Source organism: Lingula anatina, chromosome 2 (assembly GCF_051362555.1).
Source record: "Lingula anatina isolate TDL-2025a chromosome 2, LinAna3.0, whole genome shotgun sequence".
Classification (NCBI taxonomy): Eukaryota; Metazoa; Brachiopoda; class Lingulata; order Lingulida; family Lingulidae; genus Lingula; species Lingula anatina.
Genome location: NC_141768.1, coordinates 5,197,396 through 5,211,107, shown reverse-complemented (window position 1 = coordinate 5,211,107; position 13,712 = coordinate 5,197,396). Strand labels below are relative to the sequence as shown.

At 34.8% G+C, this 13,712-nt stretch overlaps 2 protein-coding genes across 3 annotated transcripts in view; one reads left to right on the top strand and one right to left on the bottom strand.

Moving 5' to 3' along the window:
- LOC106159836 (E3 ubiquitin-protein ligase pellino homolog 2) overlaps positions 1-6,036 on the top strand; it is a 25,144-nt gene extending 19,108 nt beyond the window's left edge. For both annotated transcript variants that reach the window (XM_013536258.3, XM_087005597.1), the window contains 6 exons: positions 949-1,146; positions 1,455-1,640; positions 1,916-2,014; positions 2,624-2,845; positions 3,182-3,297; positions 3,549-6,036. In XM_013536258.3, coding sequence (XP_013391712.2) covers positions 949-1,146; positions 1,455-1,640; positions 1,916-2,014; positions 2,624-2,845; positions 3,182-3,297; positions 3,549-3,675 — 948 coding nt within the window. In that variant the 3' untranslated portion in view covers positions 3,676-6,036. The remainder of the gene's footprint in view (positions 1-948; positions 1,147-1,454; positions 1,641-1,915; positions 2,015-2,623; positions 2,846-3,181; positions 3,298-3,548) is intronic.
- LOC106159835 (zinc finger FYVE domain-containing protein 1) lies at positions 5,777-13,712 on the bottom strand. The gene is made up of 11 exons (XM_013536257.3): positions 12,677-13,712; positions 11,912-12,422; positions 11,303-11,511; positions 10,988-11,085; positions 10,461-10,563; positions 10,021-10,121; positions 9,657-9,777; positions 9,212-9,382; positions 8,698-8,878; positions 8,383-8,490; positions 5,777-8,087 (listed from the first exon to the last, which is right to left on the bottom strand). Exons 1-11 carry the CDS (start codon positions 13,586-13,588, stop codon positions 7,858-7,860), a joined length of 2,745 nt encoding a protein of 914 aa, XP_013391711.2. The 5' UTR covers positions 13,589-13,712; the 3' UTR covers positions 5,777-7,857.

The following is a 13,712-nucleotide window of genomic DNA, read 5'->3' as shown; positions in this document are numbered from 1 at the left end:
TAATACAAAAATTTAGCCAAAGAATTTAAACCAGAATGATGTGAAACTGGGTAATAAGTAATAGGTTGTTTTGTCCTTTATATTTCTTATGGCCAAAGTAGATAACTTCTAGTCTGTTGAAAAAATTAAAAGACCATAGGTCCACTGTGTCAATAAATTCATACCTTTGCTGTGATTAGCTGCCATCTCCAGGGCCCTGTTTCAGAACTAACAGGTAATTGGGGAGAAAGTTCCAATAATAATACCCAGTGGGTCAGTTCAAATGCATTATCTTCATCACCACATTTAAGAATATATGTTGTTTGAAAAGCAAATTGTTCCAAATGTGTTAGAAGTGATATTGTTGATAATGCATAATGTACCATCTTATTGAGGAAAGTGCTTCAAATTTCATTTTTCTTTTTGTGAAAAGTATACTTATTACAAAATAGTTAATTTCCTTAAGTTTGTTCTCTAGGGGAAATTAGTGAAAGCTCTAGAAGCTTACTTTTTTTTCGTATTTCACTTGGGAAATTTAGTTAATCTTATTTCAAGTACATGTTATATGTACCACAGTTAGTAAGTATATATTACTTCCTGACTTTCCTCAAGACAAGGAATATTTGAAAATTGTACCAGAACACCTTCCAAGAAATTCTTTAAGATTCCAACAAATTAACAAATAACCAATTAACATCAAACAATTGTTAAGATACAGTTTAAGATAACTTCTCAGTTAATGCGAAATGTAGTTCATTGTTTAAAGGTGATCTTAGTTGTCTTTATGTCCTACATATGGCAGTTTGGGTGTCTGAGTTGACTATGACTCTTTTACTATAGCCCCCTATGCTTGACCTAAAGATGACCACCATGCAAGTGTAATAGTGAGACCCATATTTCCTAGATAAACATGATGTCATACAGATTGGTGTTTTGAAATATGATAATAGCTGAAATGTCATTTTGCAGATTGGCAGGTCTTCTGAAGGCCCCATTGACTTTGTTGTCATGGATACTGTACCTGGAGATCAGAGGGTTGATAATTACACTGTGTCTCAAAGCACCATATCAAGGTTTGCGTGTAGGATTCTTGTGGAGAGGAACCCTCCTTATACTGCAAGAATATTTGCTGCTGGGTTTGATTCTCATAGAAATATATTCCTTGGGGTAAGTATTGAAGTAGAAGTGGGCAGTCATATAAACATATCAGATACTGTCAGTCAAGAGAGAATTTGAAAAAAAGTCGTTAATATGTTAAGACAAAATATATTTGTTGTGAAATTAATCACAAACACAGACTTTAAGTCAGAAATATTTTCAAGGTTAATAAACACCATCACACTTCAGCATTTTGAAGTTTGTTAGCTAAATCAACAGATTTATTTGCCCATGAGGAAAATCAGTTAGCCTTTATCACAACAAGGTACAAGTTCATTTTCATTTCTAATCCCCCTCCCCACCCCTTTACTTTCCAGGAAAAAGCTACCAAATGGCACACAGATGGAGAGATAGACGGGCTGACCACCAATGGGATCCTCATCATGCACCCAGTGGGTGGGTTCACAGTGGATGCCAAGCCAGGGGTGTGGAGAGAGGTGTCTGTAGGGGGTGGCATCTATGCACTCAGGGAGTCCAGGTCTACACCTGGGAAGAGTTGTGTGGTAGGTCTGAGGGCTAAACGATTCAATTAAACCAATGGAAGATTAGTGTTAGGTACTAGATGAACTATCTGTCATTTTCCAAATTTGCATTTGTGACTTATTTAATGCAAGTTTGAGAAAGGCAAAGAAAATGACAATCTTTGTACAAAAATTGAGTTGGATTACAAAGCAGTGTTGTAGATGCAAGCATATATTTCCTTACATGTCAAATGAAGGTTTCTTAAAAGAGTTCAAATCTGAATTGTATTGTATTTTCATATGAATTGTATTTTCAGATTGAAGAAGAAGACAATGTTCTTAGGGATGGAACCCTGATAGATCTGTGTGGTGCCACTCTGCTGTGGAGGTCTGCACTGGGCTTACTAGCCTCACCTGTGAGTTATACTAAGGGCTCATTTTCAATGAAACTAGCTCTAACATAGATTGATTCCACTCAGTGGGGACTCCTGCTGAATACAATCTGATTAGTATTTTAACAAGCCTCCTCTTGTTTCTAATGTACACGTATAATCACTAGCTTTGCTGTATTCAACTCAATGCTAGGAAGAGGGCTGTTAATTCAGTGTTAATCTGATTTCATTCAGCAAGAGTCCCAGAGGAGTTGGATCAATCTATGTAGAACAACAGTTTCATTGGGAATGAACCCTTAGAGCAGTGTGAATATGTTAAAGGGTTTCCCTTTCTTTCAGAGAAGTAATAGTACAAAATCCCCAATTTTGTAGGCAGAATCAATAATATAATTGCATCTGGCCTGGTTAGTCATAGTGTTTCTGGTTAGTCATAGTGATGATTTCTCATGAAAAAAGAAAAAATTGAGGTCTTTTGTCTTAAGCTGTGCTATTTCACTCATGCTGTGTTCTGGAATGAAAAGTAAATCAAATACATGTTACCAGTTTAAAAAAAAGCTGATGAAAACGATAAGAAACTTAAAGTCATCAGTTAAAACCCATGATCCATTTAAAGTCATTTATTTCTCATTACAGAGCCCAAAAGAACTTGAAGAAGAAATAAAAAAGATCAATGCAGGTCGGCCCCAGTGTCCTGTTGGTCTGAACACTCTAGTCTTGCCCCATAGGCAGAGTAAGGGCACACTGATGGCCACAGAGAAACAGCCTCATGTCTATCTCTACTGTGGGCATGTGCACGGAATGCATGAATGGGGACAGAAGGAAGATGACAATCGTCAGTGTCCTATGTGTTTGAAGGTACAGTGGGAATGAATGTGTACTTATTTTTGTGTTCAGAACTGTTACTATATCAAGTATAAAGTTATTGACAATTTGTAACTGATTTTTGGAATGATTGTTTTTGTATGTTTCGTGATAGATAACTTGTTCTTTGTTTAGATATTTCTGAAGAGGGCACTTCAATTGAAGGAAACTCTAATGTCATGTTGTTTACAGTATATTCTGAATTTTTTAAAATTTTTATTTTTTTAAATTTATTTATTTATTTATTTATTTATTTATTTATTTATTTATTTTGTGATACCATTACAGTAAAAAGAATACTGAATGGATTTTTGAAACCCTTTTTTCCAGGTTGGTCCATTTGTGCGCCTGCTTCCAGGCAGTGAGACTAGCCTGTATGTGGAGTCTGCTCCTCCTACACACTGCTTCAGCCCCTGTGGGCACATGGCGTCTGAAGAGAGTGTTAAGTACGTCACAGCAATTAGAAGATAAAAAGAAAAGTGTATTAATTTCTTTTTTTTAGAATTTGACACTTGTTGTACATTATTTTGAATACATGGGGCTTAACTTGCTGGGACAAATTGTTGTTGGGATTTTTTATTAATTTATTTATCTCTTTATTTATTTATTTGCTTTTTGTAAATATGTCTTGAAAATTCCTTTTTTTACCCCTATAGCCTCTCCACATAGTTACAATGCTTCTTTTCTTCCTTCCCAGGTACTGGTCCAGTATTCCTATTCCACATGGTTGTCATGGCTTTCGTGCAGCATGTCCTTTCTGTGCTATGCCTCTCTCAGGTGACCCTGGCTTTATGCGCCTCATTTTCCAGGATAATGTGGATTGATGTCAGGATTTAGATATTATCAAAGATGACTTGGATTGTTATTAGCTTCGTATCACTTTCATGACAGTGTAGCTTGGTTTCAGGATTAGATCTCTTCAAGGATATTGTGGATTGTTATAACATTCAAAGTAATTTTTTGGAAAAGTGTACATTATAAACAGGACTTCAATGATATTCCAAGATAATGTTGATTTTTCTTTGCTTGAACAATATTCAAGATAATGTAGAATGATTTCTTGATTTATTTCACTCTCCAGTATAATGTGGTTTTTTGGATGTAGTCAATGTTTAGGGTGGAATTGAAACAATTTCAGAAGATAATATGGATTGGTATCAGGATTTTAATTATTTTCAAACCCATAATGTTCACAAGAGGATAAAACATTTGGCTGGCAAGCTTTGTCTATTGACAGAGTGTTTTTTATGTGTCACATGCGTATTTTCTGATCTTTCTGTTGAATGATGTTGCTGGTTTGTAAAATTGAATGAACTCTAGGGATGTGTGTTGGATGCTGTTTGCACATTTCACTTTGCTCTTAGATTGTTGTCATTTTGCTGTGTCAGCAAATATGCTACAGCACAAGAAGGAAAAATAATGCCTACACAGTAGAGTGACTGTTTGCATCTTAAAGTACAGTGTGATGTCATAACATTATTGGAATGTCAGACATCACAAATGTTTAAGGCAATTAATTATTTGACAATTGCTACTTGCTCTTCAACCATTTTATATAAATACATCTCTGATGAACTGAATGTGTAGATATGGGGGATTTAGCTATCTGTGTCAAAGCAGAATGGCCTTTGAATTATAGCATTATTCATGTATATATTAACTTTGATAATTGTAGCTTTCATAGAAACACAATTCTTAGTTGAAGTGTAAAGATACTGTATTAGAATATTTCATTGATACAATGGAAAGATTTACCATGGAGCTACTGATTTTTATTCAAATGCAGCAATCAGAGTTCAGTGGTGTAATGGACTATAAGGTTGAGCTACATAAAGTTATTTATTTGTGTTAATGAAATGTCACAGCTGAATGCAAACCTCTAAGACTACAGTGGATGTTGTTTTATTTATTTTTTATTTGTCATTATCGTTATCTTTTTTTTTTCTTTTTGATACCATTATTATTAGGACATTTTATGAAGTTGCTGCTGTGCTTAAAAATTTATTATTTGATAAAAATTCAAACAAAACAACAAGGAGTGATACCAAAGGGGGGCTGATAAACATTGGTTTCACTTTTTGATTAATATTGATGCTTTTGCATTTGATAAGCTAATGCTGACTGCTATTATTTTAAGATTTAAAAAAGACTGTGTATTTGATAAATGTTTATATTTGCAAGAACACTGACTTGTCTTAAAGTGGTTTGGACCATTTACCTTTCAGTATTATAGCAAGGTTGTGTAACCAGCCACCTTTTTTTCTCATCTATTCGAATACCAATGTCTAAATTAAGCATAAGAAAAAGCTGATCATTTCAGTTTCAATTTTTTTTCTTTTCATTTGCTGAGCTTGCATTTATGAATTTATGATAGAAACTGTTGATTTCTTGTAATATGAAAGTCCCTACTTCCAAGGGAATATATGAAGGGTCTTTATTTCTAAATAATATATATTGTTGACTGGATGTTTTTTTACACACATTGGCTGAGTAAGTGGCTATACATTTTAAAGCTTTTTGCTTAGTTTGCTGTATTTGAAAAGCTTGATCCTTGGATATTGACTTTTTTTGACTGGACCAGTGGATTAGTTGACTGAATTGTGCAGAACATGCTGAACCAATGTAACGGTAATATTGACAGTAACATTTCCTGAATGCCACGCCAATGAATATTGCACAGCATGGATCTAGTTTAAAGTACAAGAGGTTATTTTTCACAGTTTTATTGGTACTATTTTTTCTGATAACATTTATCCTATAAGTCTAATTAAAAAACATTTACAGCCCCTCATACTTTATTGTCAAAATGATACTACTATTACACTACAATTTCAGCGCAGATAACATTGCTGCATATGTGACAATACCTTCAGTAGTAGGTCTGTTAGATCTTTAAATTGTGAACAAATTTAAAGACAAACCATGCAGTGTTTTGATCAGTTTTTTATTGACAAAAGCTAGGAATTGATCCTTTGTCTGATAGTTGTAATTTGTTGGATTACAGACACATTAAGACAAAGCATTTTGGCAGCCCACTTTGATCTATCAATCTTCTAGTAGCAGCTAGCTATTATTAGGCTGTGCAAGAAGCAAGTAAATGTTCAGCACAAAGATCATTTCATACTGTAACTCTCTTTGTAGCATCACATAGGGTAAGGAATAAACGTCCTGTTGTGTTTAAATAATTTGAGTTTTTTCTTCTTATGGTGACTCTACTAATGATTCCTCAACATATACTATGTAACAGGAAGTTCAATGCTTACAATTTATTGTGCACACCCATATAGCCACGTGTGGAAATAAATTATTCAAACCACCACTTAACCTCATTAAAATGATCAAATCAACACAGAGCCCCTCAATGTTCATCTGTAGCTGTTTTTGTACTTTAAATATGTTAACAACCATTGGATGAATATTGCAGATTACACTTTAACTTACATCTCTGATCCACAGATATTTTGAGGAAAGGTTATAGCTGTTCACAGGCAATTTGTAGGCATTTGAATCCATCTATTAAAATCTATTTCCATCTGCCAAAGTCAGAAAAATTCATTAAAGCAACTTGGCAACAACAGATATGTACAATTTTCTACTACACACCTAACAAGAAGTGGTACTAAATGTTATAAATATCTCAGGAAATTAATTTTCAACTTAGAGTGTACAGATTTAGAGCTACAGATTTTTCTTTTTACAAATGGAAGTGTCATCTTATCAGTAAAAACTTCTAGCACCTGCTGAATTTGATGTATGCATCTTACAATCTAACTTTTAACAGAATCTTTAAGACACTTGTTATAAGATTTCTTAATTTGACCACAAACGTGTCAAAATTATGAATTTTAACAATAAATTAAATATATTGAAATGGCCATTTCAAATCAATGCCTACTGTTAAATTTACTTTTAGCATATATATTAATTTGTTGCTAAACATACTAAATACCCGCAAATATTTTTCAATCAAAATAGTTTTCAAATTGACCCAACAGGAGCAAGGACAAGGTAGTACTAAGAACTTAGTACTACAGCTATTTCAAAGGGTCCTCCACTTTATATAGCACAAGGTGATCAAAACAAGAGAGAGGTCAGGACCTTGCAACCAACAGCTGGTTGTATTGACCTCAGTTTGTTAAGATTAAGAAGACTAATTCAACAGCCTAAAGGCCTGCTTGGCTACTCGGCAGAAAACAAGAAGTAGCAAATACTGGCTGTACATCTAAAATGGACCTACATACCAGACTTCTGTAAATTGAGCAAGCATAAGGCCCACCATATATCATTTAACAAATATGGTCCTATGGTCAACACAGGTAACAAAGACCACGGTAAACATGCATGTAAACCTATTTAAATATTTTGCCCATTAGTACAGGTTTAAAAAATTTATTTAATGGTGACTGCTTTTATGTGTGGGAATTTAAAGTCCCAACACTTTGGTGTACCTACAACATTACAATACTTCATGCAGTAGCACAAGCATGATGTTGATTTCCACACAAAGAAGTACATAGTGAGGAAAAAATAAGCATGGGACAATCAACTGAGTATCTAGGATGTGCATAGTCATGTCAAAATGGGTCAACAGTCATCAAACCTTGAAATAAGGACAATATGCACTCTGGCAATAAAGGGATATACCTAAAGAACTTGTTTTACTTAAGGACTAAATAAAAGGACTTGAAAATACTTCTCAGAGTCTTGCCTTTATACATAATAATAATAATAATAATTAAGTAAATAAAATACATGTTCCTGTAATAAATGCCTAATCATTTGATTCCTTTCATTTCATCAAATCTGTCATGCAGATGATATTTTATTTAAATCACACTATCATAATCTAAATTCCAGAAACTCTGTAGTCTGCGTTAAAAGATAGCACTTTAAATAGCCACTTTATATCAAGAAAACCCAATGAATAAGAAATCAAGCAACTAATGAACCAACAATAAGAAACTTCCTTTCTTTCATCATAAAGACACAAGCACATAGAAAACCTATTAGGACTTGAGCTTCTTTTCACATTTTTTGCACACTCGAACTGGGTAATCCCAGCCTCTTGACGGCACTGGTTTCCTATTAGGAGAGCAATCATCACAGACTCCATGCCCACAGCATCTACAATGATGAAGCTTCAGTTTCAAGGAGAAGGCTTTCTTGCACTGGATACAGTTCTTTATTTCATGGTCTGGAAGCCAGTAAGCTGGACGAGCAGAATCCTTCAATACTCCTGCAATGGGGAAATGCCAAATCAAACTGTTTGAAAAAAATTGCATTATCTTTTACTATAAGATTTGGGTTCTTGTAAAACCAAATGATGTGACAGATCATTATGATACTAGGTTTATAACATTTGGTCATAAGCTATGTCAAGCAACTCTCACTCTTACTTAATTTCTCACTTCACTTGAAAAAACTTGATTCAATAAAACTACTTCCAATAGTGTATCATCTAAGAGATAATCCTGGTAGCCATGTCAACATAATCAAAATTCTGATGAAAATGAAACTATTTAAATTCCCACCTATTGGATAATCCATCACGTTTACCACAGCTCCAAAAGTACTGGTGACCCCTTCCATTACTTTCCTGGCTGTCACCTGGGTGTCACTTGTATCACTGCCCGAGTCATCTGTATGGAAAATTACTAGGTATTAAAATGGCAACTTACAGTGTTCATATTTGAATCACTAAATACTTAAATTCAACACAAGCTTAAGAAGGGGAGCTTCCTTCTCTGTAAACTAAAACAAACTACTCTTCTTCCTACATGTTGTTTCTTCAAAAAGTTTAAAGTTAAAATATGTGTTCACTGTCATAATCCCCATGATTTACTCACCATCCTTGCCTGGTTTCTTCTCTAGACAAGCTATACAGACCCGGACTGGCACCTCTCCCCAGCCTTTCTCAGGTACAGGACGCTTGTTACTGGTACACTCATCACAGAACCCCTTGCCACAGGCACGGCAGTGGTGCTTGCTTTCCTCCGTCTCCAAGTTCTTCCCACAGTTATGACAGTCCTTAAGAAGTAAAAAACAGATGTGTTTTGATAAAATTTCAAAAAAATGTCTGTAAATTAACTTACTTGAAAGAAAATTGTTTCATCTTTGAAAGCTTTGGTTTGAATTGAATCAGCATTATTTCAAGCATTATTGATCTTCATGACCACATCATCCACTTATCATCTATTAAACTTACTTTCTCTTGTAACAATTAATATCATATCATTTTAAGTGATTTGTGTGTAAAAGAGATAAAAATCCTTAGGAGTTCAACCTCATTGAGATAGGTCAGACCAGACCACTGTTGGCCTTGAATCCACAAGTCTTGGGTAATTTACAAACAATACTTACTATTATCTCAGCATTAGGTGTCCAGTAGGCAGGAGCCAGTTTATCATTGACCCAGTCAGCCATCATCTTGGTGGGTTTGGCACTAATGGTGCTAATGGTATCAGTGACATAATGGACTCCCTCCAAGATCCGCCTGGCTGCATTGTGGGTGCCCATCAGTACTGTGCTGCCCTAAAATGGACATTGCATTTCTGTCATAAAGAATCATTTCTTCTCCTCTTTTTTTAAGTTGTACTACATTTTTTCAGATTCTTCCATGAAGTAAAATTTCCCAGTGGATGTGGATGCATTTTGCAGATGTTTACCAAAATATACAATGCTTTAACTCTAACGATCCACCACTTAAAAAATGTACTGAAAACATTTAAAATGTTTTTAATACTGTTTTTAATTCCAAAAATATATTTGAACCCCCCCAATCACCACACACACCATTACAAATTACCTCATCTCCCCATACATGGCGCACTTCTGTCTGCACAGCTTCTGCCTCTGGGTCTTTGTTACCATACCAGTGCTGTCTACTCCTGAAGATTACACCATGGCGGGGACATTCAAGTACATAACTGAAATGTAACAAACCCCTGTAATTACTACATCAAAGTTTTTTTTCTTGTTATTCATCATGATAAAACAGTGCCTTTACAAATACTTATTCATGCCCAAAATTGTTGACATAATCATTCAAATTAAAATATCTGGATCTCCACTAATTATTGGAGTGTTCTCTTTTTTTCTTCCATTCTTCAATAGAACTTTGTAATATTCAAATATTTAGGAAAACAACCGTGTAACATAAGACATCTTACCCTGCCCAGGCATACTTGGCAAAGCTAAACCATGCACTGTCATTCTGCTCCGACATTTTGGGAACAACAACACAGTCTGCCTTTCCTTCTCTCCAGCATTTCTTAAATGAAGTTTTAAAAAATCATTAAATGGAAATAAAAATAATCCTTTGCTACTGGTTGTTTGAAGCCTTTAGTTATAATGTCTGTAATTTCTATATTCTGGTAATGGGAAAATTTTTGCCAACTTTCAGTTTGTGACATTTTTCACTTATTATTCCAATTCTTATTCATTCAAAGTAGAGTAGAACATAACATGTTATACATATTAAACACATTTCTCACATTCTCAAAAAAACTCGTGTTTAATTGGATTTAAAATCTAAATCTAAAAGGAACAAATTCAAATCTAGATATTTATGATTATATTATAACCCTCCCAATATTGCAATGAGCCTTACCTTACACAAATACACCTTGTTCTCATACTGGTGTTGATATATGCAGTGTGCCTTACTACAGTGGGCCACATTAGTATGGTTCATACTCAATTCACAGCGAGAACTGGAATTGTGATCAATTTATGGAATTTCTATAGTCTAAATACATATAAGAATTACTTCTATTAATCTTATTCTTAATTAATATTAATCCAACACTTTGTATTTGTTGTAACAGTCTAAATGGCTACATATACTTGCTTAAATCAGTAGAAAACTTTCAAAATCAATATCATTTTTTTAGTCAAAGCCCTTTTATTCATTAGCGAGTAAATTGAGGCTGATGTTAGGTGATTGTTAATAAATCAAATGATTAAAGGGATAACAACTGTTCATTTTTGATCAATTGATTTATCATAAATTTAACAAATCAGTTTGTTCTCTGTAAATGAAAGTTTTTTCTTGTTAGCATCAGTGGATTGGTAAAAATGGGTAAATAAAAATCCAAAATGTTTTCTACCATTCAATAAAAATCTCAAACTACTTACTTGCAAGAAACACACATCACCCCACATGTAAAATATTGATCTGGAAATGTGCTTGGAACTACCTTATCTAAATCACCACTGAATTTCTCATTTAAGGCCTGAAATTATGAAAAGAATGGAAGGAGACTAAGCATGTAATACATCCCTGAAAATCTGTTTCCATTTCGAACACACATTGCTGTTGAAGAAAATACCAAAATATTTCACACTCTTATCTACAATTTCAATGGCATGCTGTCATCTCAAAATAAAGTCAGGTTAATTTCAAGTTAATTTCATCTTCTATACTTCTATCTTAACAGTAAATAACTGTACCTTCAGTGAAGACAAGATGACTCCTGGCAACCTTGGAGTCCTGACTGTGGTGTCCTCCAGGCATTTCTTGACCACTCCAAACAAGGGCTTGAAGTCTGTGTTTTGTCCCTGTTTTGTCTTAGTCCCTACATATTTCAAAGGAATTTTTCTCTCATACCCCAGCTCTGTAAACTTTTCTTGTAGAAGATCCTCTGGACTGGAGCTCATCACTAAAACAATGTTCACAATTAGAAAATCACTGCCTAACTAAAAAATTTGGTGTCATTTACTAAGAGCCTGGTTCTGCCCTTGTTCTTTAGATAATATGGTCAAACTAAGGAGGGATGTTAATTACATCATCATATCATGATAAGTTCTTAGCATGTGATCAAGTAGTAAACATTCAACATATCATTTTTAAAATAATTGCAAATATTTAGATATAAAAGTGCAGGTTATCACAGTGTATTCACAAAACAACATAACTGAAAGGGTGCATTTCAACCACAAGAAAGGATATAATTCAAACAATAAAATTTACTGTTACAGGAAACAAGTGCACCACTGAAGTACTATCAATAATGATTATCAACTAAACAATATAAAACACAAAAGCTATCATAAACAAACCTTCATCTAAGGTCTTGGTCTTTTGCGTCTCATGAAAGATGATCATTGTGGGTCCCATATTTTCCACTGGTGTCTTGTTCTGTTGAGCACACCGTTCAAGTTCTGGCAAAAAGTGCTTCCAGTAGGCTTTAAAGGCATCTCCTATAAAACCATACATGTCACTATGAAGTCTCTCTGCCCTTGTCCTATAGATGACTACATCTGACACAGCTAAAATCTTCAACATTAACCTCGTCCTTTGGTGCTGGTTTGATGTGACACCCAGTAGTCCTTCAGTGTCCACTATAATTCCTTCAGTGCCTGGATCATAGGCAGCCCATACTCCCACAGTGCAAGACTCTACATCATTTGATGTTTTAAAGACTGGTGCTCCGCCAAAGAAAGTTTCATTGAGGGTGTGTGATTTTCCATCTCCTGTATTTCCAAATATTGACACCACTTTTACTTTGCCAATCTCTTCTGGGCCAGTTGGATCATGTAACTTCTTCTCAAAGTCAGCTACATCATGTACCTACATTGGGAGAAAATAAACAAAAAATTATATAATTTACAGCTTGGGCATTAAATAAGAGAAACATTAATAAAAGATTTTGTTTTCTATTGCAAGCAAATTTTGCTGACATAAATATTCCTTCTTTATCAAGCACATCTATCTATAGATCTAGATCTATCCATCTATCTATATCAAAATATTTGGATTTTTGCAAATAAAAATTAGCAAATAAGATAAATGTATTAGTTTTGAGGACTATTTCATATACTAACCAGTAATTCCTCATGTTCATCCACTAATTTAAATCCCTGGTATCCTGCATACTGCCCTGAAGCAGGCCCTGTAAGGGGCACCTCTTGAAGTCCATCTTGTAGGTCTAGTTGACAGTCACTCATTGCTGGAATACTACCTAAAGCATCAGATATTTCATCAGACAGACTATTGTTATCTGGCCTAACCTTTTCTAAACGTGGGGGCTCATGGTTTTTATCAGTCAGTTTGAAATTGTTTTTATCCATTAATTTTTCACCAAAATAATTGTCCTGGGGCACCATGAATTTTAAGGAGTCCTCGTCATCACAAAATGGTTCTAAAACTGGGGTACTGCCAATCTGGTTAGCAGGCTTTGTCATATCACATTCTACAGCACTGCCAGGAGCTATTTGTGGCTGAACTGAGAAAAAGTCTCCAGAATCCAATGGCTCCTCGGTATGGTTTAAAGAAGCATTCAAACTTTCATAGTTAAGACTGTCACTGTTATCAGAAAAACCACTAACTGCACACTGGTCACTTTCTGGTGTCGTAGGTGGAGGATTGTTTTTTGCATCTAAATAGTCACGGAAAGCCAACTTTTGGTGTTTTCTCTTGCTTGGCGTTTTATGAGTTCCCTCAAAACAGTCATAACAGTATGACTTTGAGCAATCTTTGCACCTGATGTCAGCAAAATTATTCTCAGAACACCGATCTATCTCACAAAGTAGTTCGGATTTAGGTGCTTCTAGTATCTGTCTAGTGTGGAACTCCTTGCGAGGTGTTTTGTGTATATATTTTTCACATTCACTACATTGGACGGAGTTGCAGTCCTCGCATTTGTAAGTCGCCTTACTGTCTTCTTTGTTGCAAGCTGTCTTTTCCGCACAATATTTAATCGATGTTTTAGTTCGTCGCGGTTTCCTTGTCGTCATAACTCGGTGCAGATATATTTTACGGTGATGAAACTGGGTTAAAGGTTATAAATTTCACATATCGTATCAGGATGACGATGACAAGTTTCTCTAAATATTAGCGTCGGGCTGAGACGGAAATATG

What these genes read in the sequence shown, in the direction of transcription:
- LOC106159835 (XM_013536257.3), bottom strand. Translation starts at nt 13,588, where the DNA reads ATGACGACAAGGAAACCGCGACGAACTAAAACATCGATTAAATATTGT. An exon ending in ATGAACATGAGGAATTACTG is followed by an intron (nt 12,423 to 12,676) that starts GTTAGTATATGA and finishes CTCCCAATGTAG; the next exon opens with GTACATGATGTAGCTGACTT. An exon ending in CGTGATGGATTATCCAATAG is followed by an intron (nt 8,088 to 8,382) that starts GTGGGAATTTAA and finishes TCCCCATTGCAG; the next exon opens with GAGTATTGAAGGATTCTGCT.